Below are 21,221 nucleotides of genomic sequence, written 5' to 3' on the forward strand. Positions count from 1 at the left end.
CGTCATCTGGAAATGACTTCCAGCATCTTCATACATGTCACTATGTCCCTGATGGAGACATGGCAGGGGCAGCCGAGGCTGCCATCGGGTCATTAATCAGTACTCTTTGGGTGAGATGATTTGTTGGTGAAAAAGTCACCTAGTTGGATGGTCACCATCTGCCACTTTTATCTTTCCCACAGGGACATCACAGGCAGTGCAGCTAATGCCATGTGGAAATGAAGTCACATCTACAACTTTAGGAACCACGCGGAAAGGGAAACAGGCGAGGCAGGCACGGCTTATTCCCATGAACCACATGGCCTCCGGGGCTCTAGCTTCTAGTCTAAGTGATCAGAACCAAATTAGTGGCCAGAGAACACAGTTCCCTGTGCCTTCAAAACTCCCCCCTTCACCCTGAGACCACCCAGACCCAGACCCTCAGAGCAACGGCAAAGAGTTCTCGAACCCGCTGCTGTCGTAGCAAGAAAAAGGAACAAAAACACAAATTAAATGCATCTAGATTTTGATGGAAGCACAACTTTTCCTATGACAACTACTCCAGCAATCACAGCTAACAAGGCCTCAAATGAAATCACATATTAATTTTTAAACTCAACCTTTCCCACAGTAAGTAGGGCAAATGGGAAGATGGCTTCCTGAGGAGTGAGCCAGAGCTCTCTGAGCAAAGGCCACTGTTCTTGTTTCCCAGACATCCACTCACTGCCCCGAAGTGCCCAGCAGCCTGGGAACACACAGGCCCCGGCAGGACGGACCAGAGACGCTGGCAGTGCACACCCATCCCAGCAAGTACTTCTGGGGCAGGGCACATGCTATGGCGACAGCTATGGGAACTGCGAGTAGGAGCCAGGTGGAGCAAACCTGCTGGGTCTTCATCTTGCAGCAAAATTAGCGGAATCTGCATTCTCAGTGACCTCAGCAGGTATGCACTGAAGTTTCCAATTCACCCGGACACACTCTGTAAGAGCAGCTTAGAATTGTATCAGGCTTTATAGTTTGGAAAACCTGCACCCCCTGAAATCTCTTGGCGCACTGCAGATGAGGAACCTAAGTTTCTGGGACTTTACCAGGCCTGCTGAAGCCCTGAGGGACCCACCACTAAGTGTGGTGCCACTGTTGCAGCCCAGGCTTCCCGGTGGCACCAGGCCAGGGCACCCTGGAGAAACAGGGAGGCTGTGGCAGCTACTGGGAGCACCGGCTCACTAGGCATTTAACAGGCTTTACCACACGCCTTGAGGGAGCGGCCCTCGCTGGGGCCAGGCAGAACGAGGGAGCCCATCTTACCTCGTCGGTGATCTGGCCTCCGAAGGTTACCCATGTTCCTGGAAGGAGACGCACAGGCTCAAGTCAGAGAACTTCCCCAGGGAGCCCAATTCTCCCCTCCCCGGGGTGCTGGGACTCAGACGGCAGGGCCCAGGGGGACGGCCACAGGCCACCAGGCCACTCTGCTCTGTGATGAGTGTGTCCTCGGCATGTGTGAACACCCTCTCTTAAGGCCACCAAACTGAGGGGACAGTAAGTGCCCAGAGCGGGCAGCTGGCCGTAGGGCTTTGAGACATTCACTGGGGCTCAAGCTAAAGTGGCTCCTGTTCCAGGGACAGGCTGCAGGGAGCAGGCAAGGGCCTTCTCCCTAAAAACAGGCAGGTCCCCACTCCTGCTGGACAGTGTATGCGCGTGTGCTGAGGGCTCAGTGTGAGCACTGTGGAGGTGAAAGGACAGCGTGGCCCGAGAACGGAGCTCACATCTTGGGAAAGAGGAAAAGGCTATGTCTCTATCCCCCTTCCTCTCCTAGGCAGCCCCCCTTCCTTGTTACCATGGTAACAGACACACACTCATCCTGGCTCTGGGCGCAGCTCCCTCCTCACCCCCAGGGGTGGCCCCCTTCAGCCCTCACCCAGCCCCTGCTTCCCTGGGTGGCTCTGGACCAACGGGCCCCCATACTCACCCAGCCCCAGGCAGGAGACCCGCAGGCCTGACTTGCCCAGGTTCCTGAAAAACAAGCGCCGTGTGAGTCCTCAGCGGCCAGGGCAGGACCTGCTGGCCAGGCTCGAGCCCCCTGCTCCCAATGCCAGCTCCCTGGGCCCCCACCCCAGCCAATGCTGTTTTGAGGCTCTGAAGGCAAGGGAGACTTTCAGAGAGAGGCAGGCTGCTGGCCTGCCCCTGGGGGTAAAGGGCCAACTGTCCCCCCACCCCACACACGCACTCTAGGGCTCAGCCACGGTGCTGGGACAGGCCATGCTGGTGACCACGCTGGTGATCAGGCAGGACCACATCAGAGAGAAAATGGAACTGATACATCTTGTTTCCTGGCTGAAATGAGCTTGATTCAGGCCTGTGGTGCCAGCCCCAGGTGTCGCTGGAATTTCCCCTTCCACTTTAGTGTCACATTTGCAATTTTGTGTATCTTTTCTCCTGCTCTCTGAGCAGCAGAGCAGAAATTAGTCCTGCGTCATGGGCCATGTGGCCTGGGGACCTGTCCCTCTGCAGTGGGAGTCAGGGCAGGGGGCTCCATTGTGCGTTCCAGTTCCTGTGCTGAGCTGAGCCCCAGCCTCTGTGTCACCCCACCCCCCCCAGCCAGGGCCCTGGGGAGGGCAAGGTCCAGACACCCTGACAGCACACATCCTGGTCAGGCCCCATGACCACAGCTGTACGAGCTGCCCGGGTTCCATCATGGGTCCTCCAAGGTGCCCGCTGGATGAGGCACCTCTCAGGACTCACATGAATGGGTTGAGAGGGTCATGGAGGGTGGCAATGCCCTGCTGAGGACTGGGATGCCTATCTGTCCTGACACAGGCTGCCTGGGAGCCTGGGGGGCAGCGGCAGGCCAGGTGGTCCTCAAGTATCTTGTCACTGATGCCCCCACAGCTCTGTGGGCAGGCACCTTCCTTTTCCTGATACGACGATTCCCATTTTATGGAAGAGCACATGGGACCTGCCCAGCAGTGGAGGAGCTGTATTCCACCCAGGCAGCCAGCTCCAGAATAGGCTCCCGCCACAGAGCCATGCCCCACCCTCATTTACAGGGGACACAGAATGTGATCTGCCCAGATGGTGAAGTTGATAAGTGGCAATGGTGGGTGTCCCAACCACAGCTGGGCCCTGACCCTTCTGGTGTTGAACTCCACTTCCCGGGTGAGATCTCGATGCTAGCACCCTAGTCCTGGGACCAGCTCAGGGTGGGACACCCTTCTAGGCATTGGGAAATCAGAGAAATGTGAGATATGGACAGTGACCCCCAGCCTCCTTCTCTAAGGCCCCCTGCTGCTTCCCTGGGCTATCCCATTTTTAACTTCAGTGGATGCTGTGTCCTCAGTTTCTCCATCCAGGCCTGAGCCTGACCTGCTCCTCTCTGACTCAGGCCCACGCTGACCCTCCACAGCCTCAGTTTCTTTTTTCATATGTTTTTATTGATTTTAGAGAGTGGAAGGAAGAGCGGGAGAGAAAGAGATAGAAACATCAATGATGAGAGAGTCATTGATCGGCTGCCTTCTGCATCCCCCCCGCTGGGGATCAATCACGCAACCTGGGCATGTGCCCTGACCGGGAATCGAACCATGATCTCCTGGATCCTAGGTCAGCGCTCAATCACTGAGCCACGCTGGCCAGGCCGCAGCCTCTGTTTCTCTGGTTACAAGACCTGGGCCTCACCCATATCACAAGCAGTCGTTGTGGGTGCTGGGGGAGTGGATACCATAAACTTGCCAGCACTTTGAAATCAGTTTAACATGCCACCAAATTTAAGGTAATTGGAAATTGCCCAGCTTTCTTGTCAAATTTCCCATTAAAACCAGCCCGGCTGCCAGCCCACCTTTCCTACAGGAGTGCCGGGGATTTTCCCTAAATGGGGATGCATTAGCAGCTGGTTTCTCTTTTGGGAGGCAAGCAGATTTGGCAGAGGCCCTGAAGCCAGAACTCAAATCCTGGTCTGACCTTCCTGGCTGAGTGCCCCTGGGTATGTCATGTAACCGCCTGAAGCCTCCCTGTCTCATCTGCAGGATGGGCTCCCAACACCACCCCTCTCACAGGGTTGCCACGAGGATGACACATGTGCCTGGGCACAGGAGCACAGGACACTGACGCTGCATGTGTCATTTCCAACAGAGACAGCACAGAACACGGGACGGCAGCTTCCCCTTACACAGAAAACAACAGACTAATCAAATAGGCTTTAAATATTGAGTGTAAAAAGGGAATGGAAGTTTTCCCTTGTCTTTTCCTATAAATCAGTGAAATAACCTAACGGTGCCTCAGCATTGTTTGTATGTTCCGATCTAGAGCAACCTGCAAGGCTCCACCTTATCACCTATGCGCTCGTCAGGCCAAGTGTGTCCAGCGGCGGAGGTAACTTCCCCGCCAGCTAGAAAGTACCCGTGATGAGAAATTAGAATCTTGCTCATAAGCAGTCTGCTAATGAAGCAAAAAGAACTGCAGTTCTTAACAGTTTTGGGGGCACAGTTTTGAGAAAGCCATTCCCTGGACACGTGCACGTACATGGAAACCCTCAGAGCCTTGTTTTGAGATGCCCAGATGTTCACAGGGCCTGGGCACCTGGTCTAGATAAATCCAGGTGCTGGAGTGGGACCAAGTACCAGTATCAGAGGATGAGGGGTTTTGGCAACAGACAGGTGAGGACACAGAACACTGGGCTGAGCTCACCTGTGTCAGTGGCTGAAGACCAGGTGGCCTCCGGCCCACTAGATGGAGTGAGTTTCCCCCTGCACCAGGGCAGCGCCGGGGTGTGAGGCTCCCCAACTGCTTCTCCACCCACTGCCCGCAGGAATAATTGAGCCAAAGTAGGACACTGCGTGATGCCACGATTGCCCCGCTCAAGTTGTTTCCCCATGAAAATGATGGTATTAGGTCTGCCCTCCGCCGCCAGGCCTTGGGAGAAGAAATGAGAAAGGACAGGGTGTCTCCCGGCTAAAAGCTTTATAAATCCGCTGCTCAGTGGGGGTGGGGCTCTCAACACATCACAGCCTCGTCTGAACCACAGCTGGTAACATGCTACCACTTGAAACTTCTAAGATGCAAAAGTCATTTCCTACTGATTAAAACCTGACACAATGATAAAATAGGTCACTAAACCCCTAAACCCAAACAATGTTAGTCTTCATTAATTTGGCTCATGTCTCTGCTATGGTCTAGAAAACCGCTAATGAGGACTCACCGATTTAACCTTTGCCAAGAAAAGCGCCGAGGCCTGTCATGTAGCCACCGGACGCCCTGCACCCCTAAACACTGCACCTCAGACTCTGGGCAATTACAGATTCTTTAAAAATAGTTCAGGGCCTTTCCCTTCAGTGCTCTGGGCAGAGGACCAGAATTCGATCAAGTGATGGAAAGCAACATGACTTTGATGAGCTGGTTTGATGACGAAGGGACCAGGGTGCTTTCTGGTCAATGTGGGGTGGCTACCTGTTAACACGTCTACCTGCTCTCAGATTCCAGGCTCCCTAAGGCTGGGCCTGGGTTTCTGGGTCTTCTTCAGATTGCAGCTGGCAGGGGCAGGGTCCCAAGGGCGGAACTAGGGAGTGAGAATTACAGGCCCTGGGGCAGACCTCAGGACCTAACACTGGGTCCTCCCCTTTCTCATGGGTTTCACTTCCTGTTCCCATTCCCTTTGCACTGAGCACCTCTTGGGCCGTCTGGCAAGAAAGTGGCACTCTGGTGCTGGCCACACACCTTTAGTTCTCTTAACACCGACAGGTGTGGCTGAGGCCTGGCCCTGGATCATGCCATTGGGAAGGGCCAGCTTCCTAAGGAGATGGTCAGGGTGGGGGCAGATTGGAATGAAGCACCCTGCAGCCCCACCTGCACCCTGGCTGTGGCCCTCAGACAATCATTAGGGAGCAACCCCATGGGGCAGGTGATGGTGAGGCAGGAACTTTTGGGGGCAGGTACACACCCTTGAGGCAGGTACCCCTGAGGCAAGTACCCATAAGGCAGGAACCTTGTGGGGTAGGTTCCCCATGAGACAGGACCTCCATGCTCAGCAGGGTGCCCCATGGTTCGAATTCTGACTTCCATTTCAGCTGCTATGAAACACCCCACAGGGGATGAACCCACCTCCCCCTCCCGCACCTCAAGTGAAGCTCGCCCACCCCGGCCACATGTAAGGACAGATGGGGTCCTGCAGTTAGGAAGTAGTATAGCTGGGATTTGAATCCAGGTCCTCATACTGTAAATCCCCAGCCCAATGAGCATCTATCTCCCTTTCCTGCCTCGCCCTCCTGCCTCCCGCATGTGTCACACACGCATATGCGCCCACGCCCACGGATGCACAACACATGCATACACATGTGCACACACAGTCATCCTCAGCACTCAGTCTCTTTGAGATCTACTCCTCAGTGGATCTTAGGATCTCAGGAGGGAAATCCCGTTAACAGTCACTTTTTTCATTTACATAGCATTTTATATTTTTAGAAATGGTCTCATTTATATGAACTCCTTTGAGGATACTAGGATTGACTTAAAGATCACAGCAGGTAACAGGTATCAAAGTAAAAAATATATATATTGTTTACTCCTAGCTTTTCATCCCCACTTAACAAGATATGAGCCCCCAGAACTTCTAGAATCGAGAATTCCATTCTGGATGCTCCTCATTGAGGTCAGAGGATGGAACAAAAGGCCTTTTACCCCAGAGGTCCACTGCAGAATGTCAAGCCTCCCCCGAGCTCCCAGGGAGGGAAGGGGCAAGGACACTGACGCAGAAGGGCCCAGTTATTCCAGAACCCATCTCGAGGAGATGAAGGACTTGCAACCTGGTTCCTTCACATGAAGTCCACCCTTGGGGCAGTGGTTTGGAAGGCATCTCAGTTGTTAGGATCAATTCTCTCACTTTACAGTTGCCACCAACGCCAGCTAACAACCCAGACATTCTCTTGAAATACACCTAGATTCATCTGTAGTTTTTCTGAGGCTATGTGTCTGTTTGAGTCACAGAAAGAAGAGTTGGAAACACTTATCCTGCGACACCTGGGAGCCAGAGAGCTAACCTGGTTTTTCCAGTTTATGCAGGTGGTTTGTTGTAAGGACTCCCCTTTCCCAGGAACACTGTTCTCGAAGCAATAAGGGCTCTGGGCACAGAGAGACTCGTGGAGAATAAGAAAGGCCAGACCCCCCGCAGGGGCCCTTTGTACAAAGCTGGACCCCCCATTTCCACCTGGCAAATCCACTGAGCATCTGGGCAGGGGCCTGGATGGGAGAGCCTGGAGCCCCTGGGGCCTGAGCCCAAAGCAGAGGGACACTTGACAGCCTGTGCCATCATCATGTGTGGCTAAGCACCAGCAGAAGATTCCAGATGTGGCTCCGAGGCCTGCAAAGCCACTGTCCTGCCTGTAGAGGAACCTGGGCCTGGGGTCTGGCTCAGGCCAGGGAGGGAAGATTATTTCCATCCTATGGCTCACCCAGTAGTTGCTGACTATCAAACCAACGCTTGTCATTGTGGCCAAGCTGCAAAGACATCAGACCACCCACGGGGCAGCTTCTGAGGCCCCGTGTGCCCAGGGGGAGGGCAGGGGGCCTGTGACCAGTGCCTGGGGTTCCCGGGAACAGGAAGACCACAGAGTCCGATGCTAGGGGCTTGGCTATTGTAACCTCTCCCCACACCGAACAGAAACAGACGGGCAGGAGGAAGAGAAGCCACCATGCACCTTCTCTCTCCCTGCGGTCGTGAAAAAACTTGGGGGTGACCCCAAGCCTTGATTTTATTTCTCACCTTGCCTGCCAAGGCTAGAAAAGTCCCCTTCTGGCCTCTCAGCTCAAAAACCACCCAAGTCTGATGGGATCTGCAGAATTTACCGGCTCTCCCAGATGAGGTGGGGGAAGGCAGCCCCCACCCCGCAAAGCCATCTAAGCCTCCTACCTATATTTCATCCCCGGCTGTTTCACGCTGGTGTCACTGGCGCTTGGGAGGCTCTGTACTGACAGCTGTCCCAGGCTCCGGGCCACCATGGCCACAGCGCGGAAGCGGCCGCGGGTGCCCAGGCTGGGGCTGCTGGTGGCCGGCCGGCCCAGCCGCTCGTCGGGGCCCCTGCCCTTGAGGCCATGCTCCGAGCACACGAAGGACACCTGCATGCTGAGGGATGCCGGCACTCAGCTCAGGGGCTCGTCCCCCCTCCTTCGGGGCTCCGCAGTCATCTGCCCCTTCTCCGCCAGACAAGACTTTATCCCAGAAGGCGGAGGAGCTGCGGGGCCTTCCGTCAGCAGCGATTTCCGAAGACGACGGTGGAGAAAACGCCTGTGCAGCCTTCCGGGCAAGAGAGTCAAATTTCCAGAACCGTGCTGGAGAAGACCTCAGAGGGGACTCGGCAATCCAGCGAGGGCGTCACCTTCTGTCCCCTCTCACCTCTCCCTCGTGTCTGGGGGTCCCTCCTCCGCCATCACCCTGGTCTGGCTCGGGCTGCCCGGCCCCCAGCAGTGTCCAGCAGGGCTGGGCTGCCAGTTACTCCTGACCAATGAGCGACATCGTGGCCTCTGACGGGAGAAGGAGAAGGGGGGGCCCCTCTGTGGGGCAGCGGGCAGGGGCCTGGGGGCTGAGCTCTCCTGGGGTGGCCTCCTGGGGGTTCGGGGAGCAGCTGCTTCTCCAGGCTTTCCTGAGCCTCTCACAGGGATCTTGGCATCTAGCTCCTGGGGCTGCACACGGAGGGCTGTTGGGACTCCCACCAAGTCAATTAGGTGACCGGTGAGAGGCTCAGGAGGCATCCGGTGATTCATTATTTATGAGGCAGTTTGCACAAGCCTCTGCCCTGGCCGGTCCCCGGTGGCGGCACTGGCTGCTCCAGGCTGATGGCTGCTCAGCCAGGATGGGGAGAGACAGGCTGTGCAGCCAGTGGACGGCTGAGCTCGCAGGCAGCGGCTCTGGCTGGCACTATCTGCTCGTGGTCCTTGCCCAGGAAAGTGGGGCCTCCACCGGAGGAGAAAAGACCACTCTGTCTAGATGATAATGACACATATGACCCGAGGAAAGAAACCCAGGGGTCAGAGACCAGAGACTGGAGAAGTTCTAGCACTTACACAGTACTTAGGTCACAGCAGGCGCTCAATAAATACTTCTGGAATGAATGAGTGAATGAATATGTGAATGAATGAATGAAGACCCTCCCCATTCAGTCCTTTTCCACACTCATGGCTCACGGGGTTTCCTGAAACTCAGAGAGATGTCCCCATTGGCAAGAACGGCTTTGCCCTCTGACCCCCAGAGTGACACTCTTGGTCCTGCAGGATAGGCCCTTGTCAAAGCTGACTTTTGGGTCCTTTCTTGCCCTTTGGGAGGGGCTGAGAAAGAGCACTGGACAGGAGGCAGGTGGTCAGGGGTCCAGCCCAGGCTCTGCTGCTAATTCACTGTGTGATCACAGGTGGGTGTCCTGCCCTCTCTGGGACTCGGCTCCCATTGACAAAGTGAGGGGGGTGGTCTGAGGAGCCACTCTGTCCCTCCCACCTCAGGCCTGCAGGGGCCTTTCACACCTGCTGGCTGTCCACCCTCTGCTCTGACAGGACCCAGAGAAGAACCCACCCAGAGATGTTTGCAACCATGGTGGCTGAACTTGCTCTCAGCCCTGGCCCTGCCTTTTCACACAGAAGTTAAGGATAAAACCTTGTTTGGTCCTGGGCTCCCTGCTCATGGGCTGGGTAGCCTGTGGCAGCGACTTCCTCTCCCTGCCTCAGTGTTCTCAGGGTCCAGTGCAGATCACAAAGGCTCCATCCCGCCTCTTCCAGCTTCTCAAAGCCGAGGTGCTCCTTGGCTTTTAATAAGGACCATATCACTCCAGTCTCTGCCTCCACTGTCACATGACTTCTTCCCTGTGTGTCCCCACATGGCCTTCTTATAAGGACGCCAATCATTGGGATTTAGAACCCACCTTTCTCCAGTATGACCTCGTCTTAACTAATTACATTTGTAATGACCCTATTCCCAAATAAGATCACTTTCTGAGGTTCTGGGTAGACATGTAATTTTGGGGGACACAATTCACTCCAGTGTCTCCTTGATCGCAGCTAGTATGCACAAGGGAGGGAGCTGAGGTCTTCCCAGGGAGTGAAGGACAAGCTCTGTCCTCCCTTCCTGGTCCCTATTGCTCTCGCCTTCCTCACTGCAGCCCAGTCCTGGGCCTTCTCTCCTCTCTTTGGTCGTGCCCCTGTCCCTTGGCCTGGAAGGTTCTTCCCCACATCTCCAGATGTTCAGATGGTGCGGGTCTCAGCTGTCCCTGGCCTCCCTCACTGCTTAGGTGTTACCTGCTTTTCCTCTGCCTCCCCCCACCAGGATGTTCATGTGGCACTGACTGGTTACGTGGAGCCAAGTAGACCCTCAATAAACATTTGCTGAATTAACGAAAAGTTTCAATGACTAGCCAAAAATAGAAAAAAATGTAGTCTCATCTCCCTCTTGAGAAATTTCCATCAGAATTAGGAGCTCCTTGAGGCCTAGCTAGTTGACCCTCTGTCCTTCCCTTACAGCTGGATTCAGAATACAAAGCCTTCAGAATTCTGCCATCTAATGGGATGTTTTGTTTCTTTAAACCACGACCACATGTTCAAACAATGAGCCGAAGGCCCAAACACATTGTCCATAGGAGAAAATGTTAAAGCACCAGGGCTGGTCTCTGCTCTGCTCTCCAGAGAACAGCCAGGTAACCCCTGGGCCTGTGTTAGGTGGGAACCAGAGGTCAAGTATAAGACACCCAGTGAAATCTGAGAGTCACATGAACAACGAATAACTTTTTAGTATAAGTATGTTCCAAATATCTGATGGGACATATTTACACTAAAATAATAATAATAATAATGTGTTGTTTATTTGAAATTCAAGTGTAACTGGGCATCCTGTATTTTTATTTGCTAAACCTGGCAACGCTACACAGACCAGGCAGGGAGGCTCCCCTCTGGCTGACTGGCTCGGGCGAGGGCTTGTCCGTGGGAGGCGCAGGAATAAAGCTGCACTAATGCAATTGAGAAACGAAACCGCCAGCTCCGCTTTCTGAGGCTGTCAGAAGAGGGAGCAGGGGGGCCGGGCGCTGTCCCAGGTGCTGATTTCAAAGCCGAACGCGCTCAACGGAATGTCCTTCTGAGGCTCTGAAGAGCCAGCCCTACATGCCTGTCACCCAAAGGAACATTTAAACCACATCTTTGCTACGATACAGGTGTGGTTGTAGCAACCAAGCCAGAGGCCACCTGTTGAAGACCACTTCCCATGAGGTCAGCCCAACTCAAGGGCCCACCCTGGATTTCCACTACAGAGATGGATTTGTCATTCGAGATGGTAAATGAAGCTTTTTCACTAACCTGTGTGCCATCACTCCCTAACAATTACTTTGTCCCAGTGACGCTGCAAGAAGACAAGTGAAAGAGCACTTCCACCCCCTTCTGCAAAGTTTTTTCTAGAAACCACATTCTCTTTTCACACAGAATGTACCAAAGTTAACCAGTGCTTTTCTCTGGAGGCCAGGACTATTCAGACTTCCGTTTTCCTCTTTCGTATGTTTCTATGTGGTTTGAATTTTTAAACACAAGATGTTTACCCCAAAGTACAATGAAGTCGTTGTCCGGGTGTCCTGCCCCCTGCCGGGTGCCCTTACCGGTACTTCATGCCCGTGCGCCGGGCGGTGCAGCCGTCCAGGGAGAGGCCGTGCATGCGGAGGAAGCTCTCCATGTTCCTGGCCTGGGCGGCCGCCCGCACCTCCCGCAGCCGCTGCAGCTCCAGGGTGTCGGTCTGGCGGACGGGGTGCAGGGCCCAGTCAGAGTGACACCTGCTGCTCACGCTCCTCAGGCTCTCGCTGTACGTCATGGACAACATGGTACCGCCTGGGAGCCGCCACTGTCCAGACGGGAAAGGCCGAGTGGCGACGGGTCAGAGGGCATGCCGCTGTCCCCACTGCCCAAGCTGGACGCTGGCCCTGGGGCAGGGCGGCTGCAGAGACACATCCTCCAACGAGAGCGGCCACCAAGGGGTGCTGGTGCCCGGGGATGGGGCCTGGCCCCTGGATGAAACATCTCTTGGCGTTCGATTGCATGTCCTCAAGGCTGCGTGGCCAGGGACACCCCCGGCACGCCCCCCTGCACCATGAATCGAGCCCAGGTGACGCTGCATTCCAGGCGGAAGAACTCAAGGTGCTCCGGTGAAAACGGGGCACGGAGAGCATGCAGCCAGCCCGAGCCCCAAAGCCGAAGACACTGGCACGGTGCTCCCAGGAGGGATTGCCAGGTAGGACCAGGTAAAGGGACATGCCTCAGAAGCAGCAGAAGCACACCTGTCGCTGAGGTAAACTCCGGTGTGATTATGCCAGGCACACCTCGCCCCATCACAAGCCTTGTAAAGGGAAAGCCATCCGCACACACACTCTGGGCTTGTGGAACGAGCCATTGCACCAGCAGCATTCTCCAGGCTCCATGCTTGTGACCACTAAATATGTCACAGCCCACGGATTCTTGCAATAGGAAGACCGAGCAGGATGCATGTAAGGGAGAGCGATGGGGGATAGGTTTAGCAGGGAAATTTCAAAGCTTAAATGTTAAGAACCATTGCTACATGGTCATCCTAAAAGAAGACGACGCTGCCCTCAGAAACTAAGAACAACACAAATGTCCATCAGCAGGGAAGCTGGGTACGTGAGAGTCCACCTGTCACATGGGAACTCGTGCAGCCTTCAAGGGCGAGGCGTCTCTACGTGATGGACATGCAATGAGTCCTAAGAGATGGCGGCTAAGGGCAAAGGGGGAAGCGTGTGTGTAGAATGTGACCCTTTGTGTGAATTCGTGGACAAAGTGAGTGAATCGGTGCAGGGCCCATCATGGCTCTGCCTCCATGTCCTGCAGCATCTCTGACCAGTAATAACAAGGACATGTTCACAGGGGGTAGGGTCTACAATCCAGGAGTGCCCCCTACACCTGACCGCAGACCTCTGCCCAGCCCACATGCCAGCACCGTGGCCTCAGCAGTGTCACCATCACCAAGGAGAGAAGATGAGTCAGCTGCAGAGCGGAAACCTGGAGCCCAGCCCTGAGAGTTGGAGGAACCGGTATTGTCCCCACCTCTGTTGTCCCCAAGGGAAAAAATGATTTTCCCTGGGAAGAGCTGCAAGGGCTGTCCCCAGAGCAGAGGCAGCTTCAGAGGCTGCGGCTTGGTCCCTGAGGGCAGAGATGTCAGTGGAGCGCCTGGTCAGCCCCTTCCTTGGGTGAGCTCTCCACCCCACCCTTTTCCTGCTGCAATTTTTCCCCAGGGCACCTGTCATCATCTAATGTGCTAGTCTTCTCCAATCATCTTGTTTGCTGCATTTGCTCACCTAAAGGTAAGCAGGGCAAGGGCTCTGTTGCCTGCTTTCACCATTGCATGCTCGGTGTCCCAGCAGTGACTGGGCATTTCCCTGGCAGTGCCCCACAGAACCTGGCAGGGCTGGGCTGACTCCCTGACTCAGGCCCAGGCTCTCTGCAGGCTGCCTGCTCCTGGGGGCTGGGAGGGGGCTCAGATCCATAGGGAGGGGAGCCTGCAGGGCCCATGACCTCTGATTTCCCCCAAGTGCTTGGACTGAAGTCACTGACGGATGCTAAAGCAGGCAGGGATGCCCCTGGTATGAAAAGTCCCACCTTCCAAAAGAATCACTCTGGGGCCAGAAGAGGGGCCTGGGGTTCCAGGTGGGGTGTCTTAGAAAAAGCAGCAGCACCAGCTCCATCCCTTCCTCCCCACCTCCAAGTGCACTCAGGACAACATCAGGCAGCTGCTTCAGAGGTGGCTGTGTGGCCTGTTGCCAGCCCTGTGTGGGGCGAGAGCAGGCTAGTCCTGGCTTCCCTGGGGCCCATGTTCCCAGCAGGCTGGCTGCAGCTGCAGGGGCACTTTCCAAAAAACAGGCCCCATGTCAGGTGCTTGGGCCCAGTCGGGCTGAGATCAATAGCCATTAGCTTTCAAGACATTACCCACAAAAAAGCACCCGGTATGGTTTGGCTCCAGAAATCTAGCCAAGATCCCAAAGCTGGGATGACATGTGGCTACATGCCCAGGTCTGGACAGGGCAGCCTTGTCTGTCACCCACTCTGTGCGACCCAGGCAGGCACCTGACCGCCCCAAGCCTCAGTCTCCATGTCAGTGAAGTAGGACGAGCAGGGCCTCTTGCACGGGCTGCCTCGGGCTGCATGGGACCAGCCCGGGCAGCTGGGCAGGAGCTGGTGTTGCAGTGGGAATGTGCCCTGTATAGAGAGGCGGCTGCTAGCAACATGGGATATGAGGCTATGATAAGTGGTGTGGGGACAAAAATACACAAAACAGGGTGTAGGGTACAGGGGCTGGCAGACAGGGCAGGCCCCTCGAGAGAGCACACGTGAGCATGGGCTTGAATGACACGAGAGATCCATGCAGGTACCAAATATCACTAGAAAATGTTTGCCTGGACAAAATTCAGACATTAATAATCACCCCATTTTGCAGAGAACATATGCTCTTAATGAGATGGGTGCAGGGCAGGGTGTGGCCAGGAGTTAGAGGATCTCCCCTGCTCGTGATCCTTCCTTATAGCAGCTCTAGGACCTGCCTGCACAGAGGGAGCCCAGAGCCTCCTCCTGTGAGTGTCCCCTTGTGCCTGGCCAACTCGCTGGGAGAGGTGGGGTGTGGGTGAACATGGCAGCCCCTGGGCAAAGGTGGGGGGGTGAGGACATGGCACCTATGAGGGGGTCTGCGGCCAGAGGACCATGCAGAGCAGGAGAAGGGGGGGCTTGGAAACATTCCCCCTTCTAAGGTCCTCGAGGAGGCATGACCCCATGAAGGAATCCTGCTGGTCCCCGGTGCTGCGGACTTGGAGAAGACAGAGCCTGGCTCCCTGCACTTCCTCACACTGGGGCTTCCTCCGCTTCCTCTGAAGGCAACTGGAGCACGGTTAGGTCCTTGGACAAAGTGGACCCAGGAAGACATCCTTGGGGCTCCTGCCAGCCCCCTTGATTCTCAGAGCTTAAAAGCGCTGACTTCCCCTTCTCCCTCACAACCTGCACCCCATCTCAAGGAAAAGCAGCCCCCTACTCAAGAGCCGTTGCTAATTACAGTGCCTACAGGTTCTTCCTGAGCTGGGGCCTGCCTTTTGCCGTTTGCAAATCTATTCCTGTGGAGGGCCAGGGGAACCCGGAGGAATTCACGTAAATGAGCCCCGTGACATGGAAAGAGGAGAGAAAGGAAGACGTTAGCCTCATTAAGTCAGTGGGAATCATGATTGCCCTGAAGAGCCTTCACATGGAATTTCTGAACTGTGGTCTGTTTACCGAAAGCCACCGAAGCATGAGGTTTGGAAGGAATCCCGACCGTCTCTTTAAAGAGCGACAGTCGTCTCCACATCGGAGAAACCAGGCAAAGTTCCTGAAAGCAGGAATGCAGAGGGAAGCAGCATGGAGTCCAGGCAGAAACAAAATTACTTTTGCTCCAGAACAGTCAGCAAGCCAAGGCCCAGCCAAGCAGCCCAGCCTGCTCAGGCCCGCGTGTTTCCAGGCAGCCACCAAATGTCCTTCTGTCATTCCCGGGAAAACTGAAAATGCTGAATCTCAGTGGTGAGCCCAACAAGGTGAGAGCTGGACACCCAGGTCTCCCTGGATAGGAAGACAGACCGTTGCACTCACAGGTCTGGGAGCAAGCAGGTGCCAGAGGCAGAGCCCCCAACCTGCCTCCCCCAGAGCTCATCTCACGGTTACCCACGGCTGGTTTTTTGGGAGGTTTTCCTCTTTGAAAAAATATAGAGAATCTAATTTCCGATCAGCCTAATGCACCCTGAATACCACCCCTCCGTTATTCTGTCCCCAGGACACTTGTCCCCAAGCAGCACTCTCCCCAAAAAGGCTCTGCCACTGACCCCAGGAGCCGAAGGGCCACTCACCTGCCTTCTGGCGTCTGCTCGTTAAAAAGGACAGTCTAGTTTATTAGGGTTCACCAGATGCTCTAAGGATCTGGTGCAGCAGCTTTTTCATTAGGGAGTGTCACTGCAGAACGTCAGAGGCAGTTAGTGAATGAGAAGAGTCCCCCAGGGGTCGGGCTTGGAGGCAGCAAGTCCATTAGTCCTATTAGGGCATTTTCATCTCAGTGAAACAGGCTGAATTATTCAGGAGCGCCTCTGCCCCTAAAAGCCCAGGACGTGCAGATCTGTGGTGCTGCTGGCCAGGCCGACTCCAGCATTGGGGCTGGGGGGGCACCAGCTAGGGTCCTGCCATTCTCCTGGGCCCACTGCTTCCAAGGGCCAGGAACAGGAACTCTGGGAACCACAGGTGGAAAGGGACAGGCCAGGCTTTTTGTTATTGAGGACAGGACCCAGACGTGCAGCTCAGTCCCCACCGCATTCCTAACTGTGTGCAGTAGGGGAGCTGGAGTCCCCGTGGCATGTGACTACCACCCACACTGAAGGGGTTGAGGTCTGAGGAGACCTCCCCTCAGCACAATCGGATGAATGCCCCTCCTCCCTTCCACTGGGATGTGCCCCAGATTGGTAACGAGTATCTATAAATGGCCAGAAGGTTCCAGAAGCCTGCTATTGGACACCACTCTGCCACTCCCCCAGGTGGTCCCCACAGGGACCCCACAGGGACCCTTCCTCACAGCACACATCCTGCTCTGGGGTTTGGGAAATGCTTTGAGGCTGAGCTCTGGGGTGAGGCTATGCTGAGCCCCTGTTCCAGAGGCACTTTGGGTCATCCCAGGATGCCAAAAAATCTCAGCATGACATTACCTTCCAGAGAAAAAAATGGCCAGTGCATGTGGGATTTTGGACAGAGGCTAAGCTCTTTACCCCATGAAAAACCTGCAAACAGCATGGCTGCCACCAGCCTCCAGGTTGGAGGGGAAATCACAGCCCCAGGCCCTGAGTAGAAAGTACATGAAATGCAAATGCATGGCTGAGAGGACACAAGGGAGGTGACTGGCAGTGTTAATGTCTGCAAAAGCCTTGGTTGTGGAAATGAGATGTTTTTTTTTCTCAAAGGCCCAAGCCCACTACTCCGTCACATGTCCCCCTTGGCTGGAGGTGGCCCTGGGCCTCACTGCTGATTGGTGGTCATCAGCCTGACATGCTTTGAATGAGGACCATCTCCCTCCTCTGGGCCACTGCTCCTTTCTGTCAACACAATGTTGTTGGTTGACAAGCCCATGACATGGCTCCAGACACCCTGTTCCTATGCCCTGCCCCCCTTCGTTCCTCTTCCTGTGGTTCCTTCAGTTCAGCCCTTCTCCATCTCTCCTGTCTCCCACATCCAGACTCTTGTCCCCCCTCTTACTCCCTGCTACCAGGCCTCCCTCCTACAGCACAGCCCAGATCCCTGCCCTGCTCAGACACCACCGATGGCGCCCCAGTGCCCCATGAATGCAGCCCAAGCTGCTTAGCTTGGCATTCAAGGCCCTCCCTCGTCAGACTCCCATTTACCTCTACAGTCTGGCCTCTCGTCACACTTTGTCCCATCCCTGATGGCCTGTCTGTGAAACCACCATTTCCTCTTCTCTGTGTGTCTCTCCAGGTTGTGGCTCAGGCTGTCACATCTACTGGAACGTTATTCCTGGTCTCTGTGTTGAATCCTGTCCAGACCTCAAGGCCCAGCTCAAGGCCCCCGTGCTGCCTTCTCCATGAAGCCTCCCTGACTCTCAGTGGGCTGTGGCTCTTTCCTCCTTGGACCCCAGCAGCTTTTTAAACTTCTCCCAGATGTTTCACCTCATGGATACTATTGGAGTATTTGGGCTCTGGAGTAGGTCGCATTACTGTTGCCGATCCTCTGTCCCTCTCTGTATCACGGGACTGATTCCTCCCACGCTGGGGGGGGGGGGGTAACTCTCCTTCCTACCCTCTGACTGGGCTGGGTCATGAGACTCACTTTGGCCAAAAGAATGAGAAGTGACAGTGCGTGGGTTCTAACCTTGGCCTTCAGAGACATTACAGGTTTCTGCTTTTCCTCTGGCATTTCTGCCATGAGAAGAATGGGCCTGGGACAGCCCCTAGTTAGGAAGGACAAGAGGATGGGCACCTGGACCCACCCTGCAGCTCAGAGCTGAGTCCAGCCTAGATGGACTGAACTATACTCAACCCACCAACACATAAGCAAGAAATGAATGCCTCTTGTACAGCAGTGAGTTTTGGGGTTGTGCGTTACCCAGCATTCTGTGTAACAGCTGACCGATACGGGGTTGAGGGCAGAGCATTTACTGAACACCTCTGTCCTGTTCCAGGAGTGGCTCCACAGTGCTGACTGACTTAAATAACCATCGAGAGCCATGTCAGTGCCTGGGTGACAAGGATGCCCCACTGGGAGTGGCAGGCGCCCAGTATGTTGAGCAAAGATCCCACCCCTGAGAGGTCATCATCAGAGGCCCCACAAGAGACACCCAAGTGTCTGTGTGAAGAAACCACACTAGAAATCTTCAAAGGCAGGATGGCCAGAGCTGGTGGCATCAGACATGGAGTGGAGAGGTGGACAGGGATGTGGGGATTCAGTTCTCCAACAGGGCTTGCTCATCCAGAGGATCCCCACAGGGGTGGAAAGACCTTGGATCCATGTATTCCAAGGGGCAAGGAGCACTCCCTCACTTCAACTCAACAACTTCCTGGGCCCCTCCCACGGGCCAGGCCCTCTCAGCTGGTGGGTCTGACCCCGGGACTTTTCTGCCTGTCTGTCCCATGTCACTCCTTTCCTTCCGGGAGTGAGGCAGCCCTGGATGTCTGAGGATGCAGTTCAAGTGCACGTTTGGATTCACTGGTCAGAACCTGCCCAGACGAGTGTCACACATTCGCTCTGACAGGTTGGGCCATTGCATACAGACACCATGATGAACATTTCCTCCAATAAACGCACGTGCAAGCCCATATTCAGACTGACTATTTCAGGCAAAATCATATCTAGTAGAAATCTGAGTAGAATCAAAGGCTTGCTCATCTCTTTAAAGCTCTCTGTAAGGAGGGAGACTGCATGGGAGGCACTGAAGCAGCGGCAAAATTAGCCCGAGGACCCGGGCCCATGGTCACGGTCAGAGGCGCCAGGGCTGCAGAAGGGAAGAGCTATATGGGGAACCCAGCGCCGACGACCCTGCACCCACCGCCTGATTCCTGGTGCATCACAGGAACCGCCCCATGGTCCAGTCACAGGTCGGCGAGCACGACACTGGGAAGCTGGTTCTGGACCCAGAGGCCTCCCAGGCCTGAATGCCAAAACCCACCAGGGACACTAGGGCCCTGACCCCCCAAGAGCAGCACCAAGTCCCCACACAGTCCCAAGGCTGGCGGAGCTGACCTGCGGATCTGCATGCTGACATCTTCCCCACAGGAGAAAAATATCAAAGTAAATACCTGGAGTTAGAGACTTTGCAGGAAGCATGTGTCCTGCTGGGGCACCCTCCCTACTGTACAGGTTAAGAAGAGGTGGCCCAGAGGGAGGAAGGCCAGCGAGAGGACCCTGCTGACTGACCTGCGGTCTCCTTGGCACCACGTGCCTTGGGCACAGAGCCTCTGCCCTGCGAACGCTGTGCGCTGATTCACCAACAGGGAAACGCACGAGAAAGACGTCAGCGAGCCCGCCTCTCCCTGATCCAGGCCACGTCGGGGGCACCCGGGACTGGGCGCTGCCCATTCATTACCCTGGGGCGGCAAATCAGCGCCCATCGAAGGGAAAGGGGACCTGGGCTGGGCTCGCCACAGCGTCCTTGGCTCGGAGAACCCAAGAGGCACAAACCGCGTCCGGAAGGCGCCTCCTCCGGGCCTGAAGGCGCCTGAGGGGGAGGCGTTAAGGCAGAGCCGGCGAGAGCTAAGCAGCTATCACAAGTCCCTTTGCTCAAATCAAAGCGGATTCCAGAAGATCAGCTCAGTGAACCGGACTTCACATTTCCCACCAGGACATGGAGCAGACGGCACGGGACTGAGCACCGAGGGACAACAGAGCCCCGCCTCGTCGGGGGATTTCTGTCTCCGAGAAACCACGAGCGCGCCCGACCCTCCCTCCCGCGCCCCTGCGCTCAGCTTGCGGATTTGGGGGAACGGAGGGCTCGTTACCTGTAAAACTGGAGCTGTCTTTTGGGGCTCCCATACCGAGTACTGCGGACAGCAATGGGGGAGAGAAGGAGGGAGAGAAGAGAGAGTCCACAGTTGGCATTAACCACAGGGAGATGCCAGCCCGGGAGCTTTCGCGACACCCGCAGGCCCGGCCCCACCCGGCTCCGCTGTGCTCGGGGCTGGCGGGAGGACGCGCGCCCGGGACCAAGCGCTCGGCGGCAGCGCCACCCAGTGGCGCACGAGGGCACAAGCCCGTTCTGTTGGGACACTGGGGTCCTTCTGTGCCGGCCTCGCTCCCACGCAGAGCAGAGGAAATGAAGACGGGAGGTAAACCCTTGGGGACAGTCTGTTTGGGTTTTAACGAACTATGCTTTAGAGCAGCAGTAGGAAACCCTCAGACCAAGAACTGCCTGTCGCCCGCCTTGCCAGCAAGTCTGCAATACGACCGTGGGTTCTTTTTAGGATCTTGATGGAGGGACACCCCTTTTCCCTGTGGTTTCCATGGATGCTCGCGGTGGCTCAGGCCCTGATAATTATCTAGAAACGTCCAGTCGCTCAAGGACTGATGGGCCCCAGGATTCCACCTAGGCCTCAGGTTTCTGTGGTGCTTGGGCCCAATGCTTTCTGCCCTCTCCCTGTGGTTCAGCTCGGGATATATCCAAACAGAAAGATCCAGAGCTGGCTTTGGACGTGGCTTCTCAAAGGTGCCTGGTGAGCACCTGGCCTTTTCCCCACCTCCACCCTCCTGGCGTTTGAGTCCTGCCCCGAGCATGGGCCGCACTGGAGGAACCACGCCTGCCCACTGCACCTCACAGCCCTATGGGCCTCACTGGGTCCTTCCCTCTGGGTCAAGGGGAGGATAGTGGCCTCGGAAACCCCTCCTAGAGGCAGGACTGACCCTGGCGAGGTCTGGGGGCAGGAGTCACCTGTAGATCATGCCAGGGGAGCCTGTCTGCCGCAGGGAGAGCCGAGCCGGGGAGCCCGTGGTTGATTCTGGATACATGGAGCCGGCCTCACTTGTCCCAGCCTGCTCTCTTCTTCACAAGGGAAGATTCTGGAAGAAAAGCAAAAGAGGAAGGCAGAGGGTTAGGAAAGATCAGTTGGATTTGGCTAAGAGGCTCTGCAAGGGTGAAGGCCCAATTCAGGGGTCATCTGCATGTCCTTTATCAGACAGACAGACCCACAGAGGCTCGGATGAGGCTGATGATCGGGTTCAGTGACTGTGAAGGATTTCCA

General features: G+C 55.6%; 1 protein-coding gene across 3 annotated transcripts in view; it reads right to left on the minus strand.

Annotated features, from left to right (window-relative positions):
* Positions 1-20,988, minus strand: part of KCNAB2 (potassium voltage-gated channel subfamily A regulatory beta subunit 2) — a 38,830-nt gene extending 17,842 nt beyond the window's left edge. Inside the window, exons 1-4 of one of the 3 annotated variants that reach the window (XM_016214688.2) lie at positions 20,912-20,988; positions 19,986-20,027; positions 1,946-1,989; positions 1,285-1,322 (exon numbers count right to left, since the gene is read on the minus strand). In XM_016214688.2, the coding sequence (XP_016070174.1) occupies positions 1,285-1,322; positions 1,946-1,989; positions 19,986-20,027; positions 20,912-20,988 (201 nt within the window). Of the gene's footprint in view, positions 1-1,284; positions 1,323-1,945; positions 1,990-11,579; positions 12,892-19,985; positions 20,028-20,911 lie in introns of those variants that run through there. The other 2 variants (XM_016214689.2, XM_016214690.2) reach the window with 2 other exon arrangements.
* Between the last annotated feature and the right edge of the window lie 233 nt (positions 20,989-21,221).

This window comes from Miniopterus natalensis, chromosome 9 (genome assembly GCF_054644295.1).
Source record: "Miniopterus natalensis isolate mMinNat1 chromosome 9, mMinNat1.hap1, whole genome shotgun sequence".
Classification (NCBI taxonomy): Eukaryota; Metazoa; Chordata; class Mammalia; order Chiroptera; family Miniopteridae; genus Miniopterus; species Miniopterus natalensis.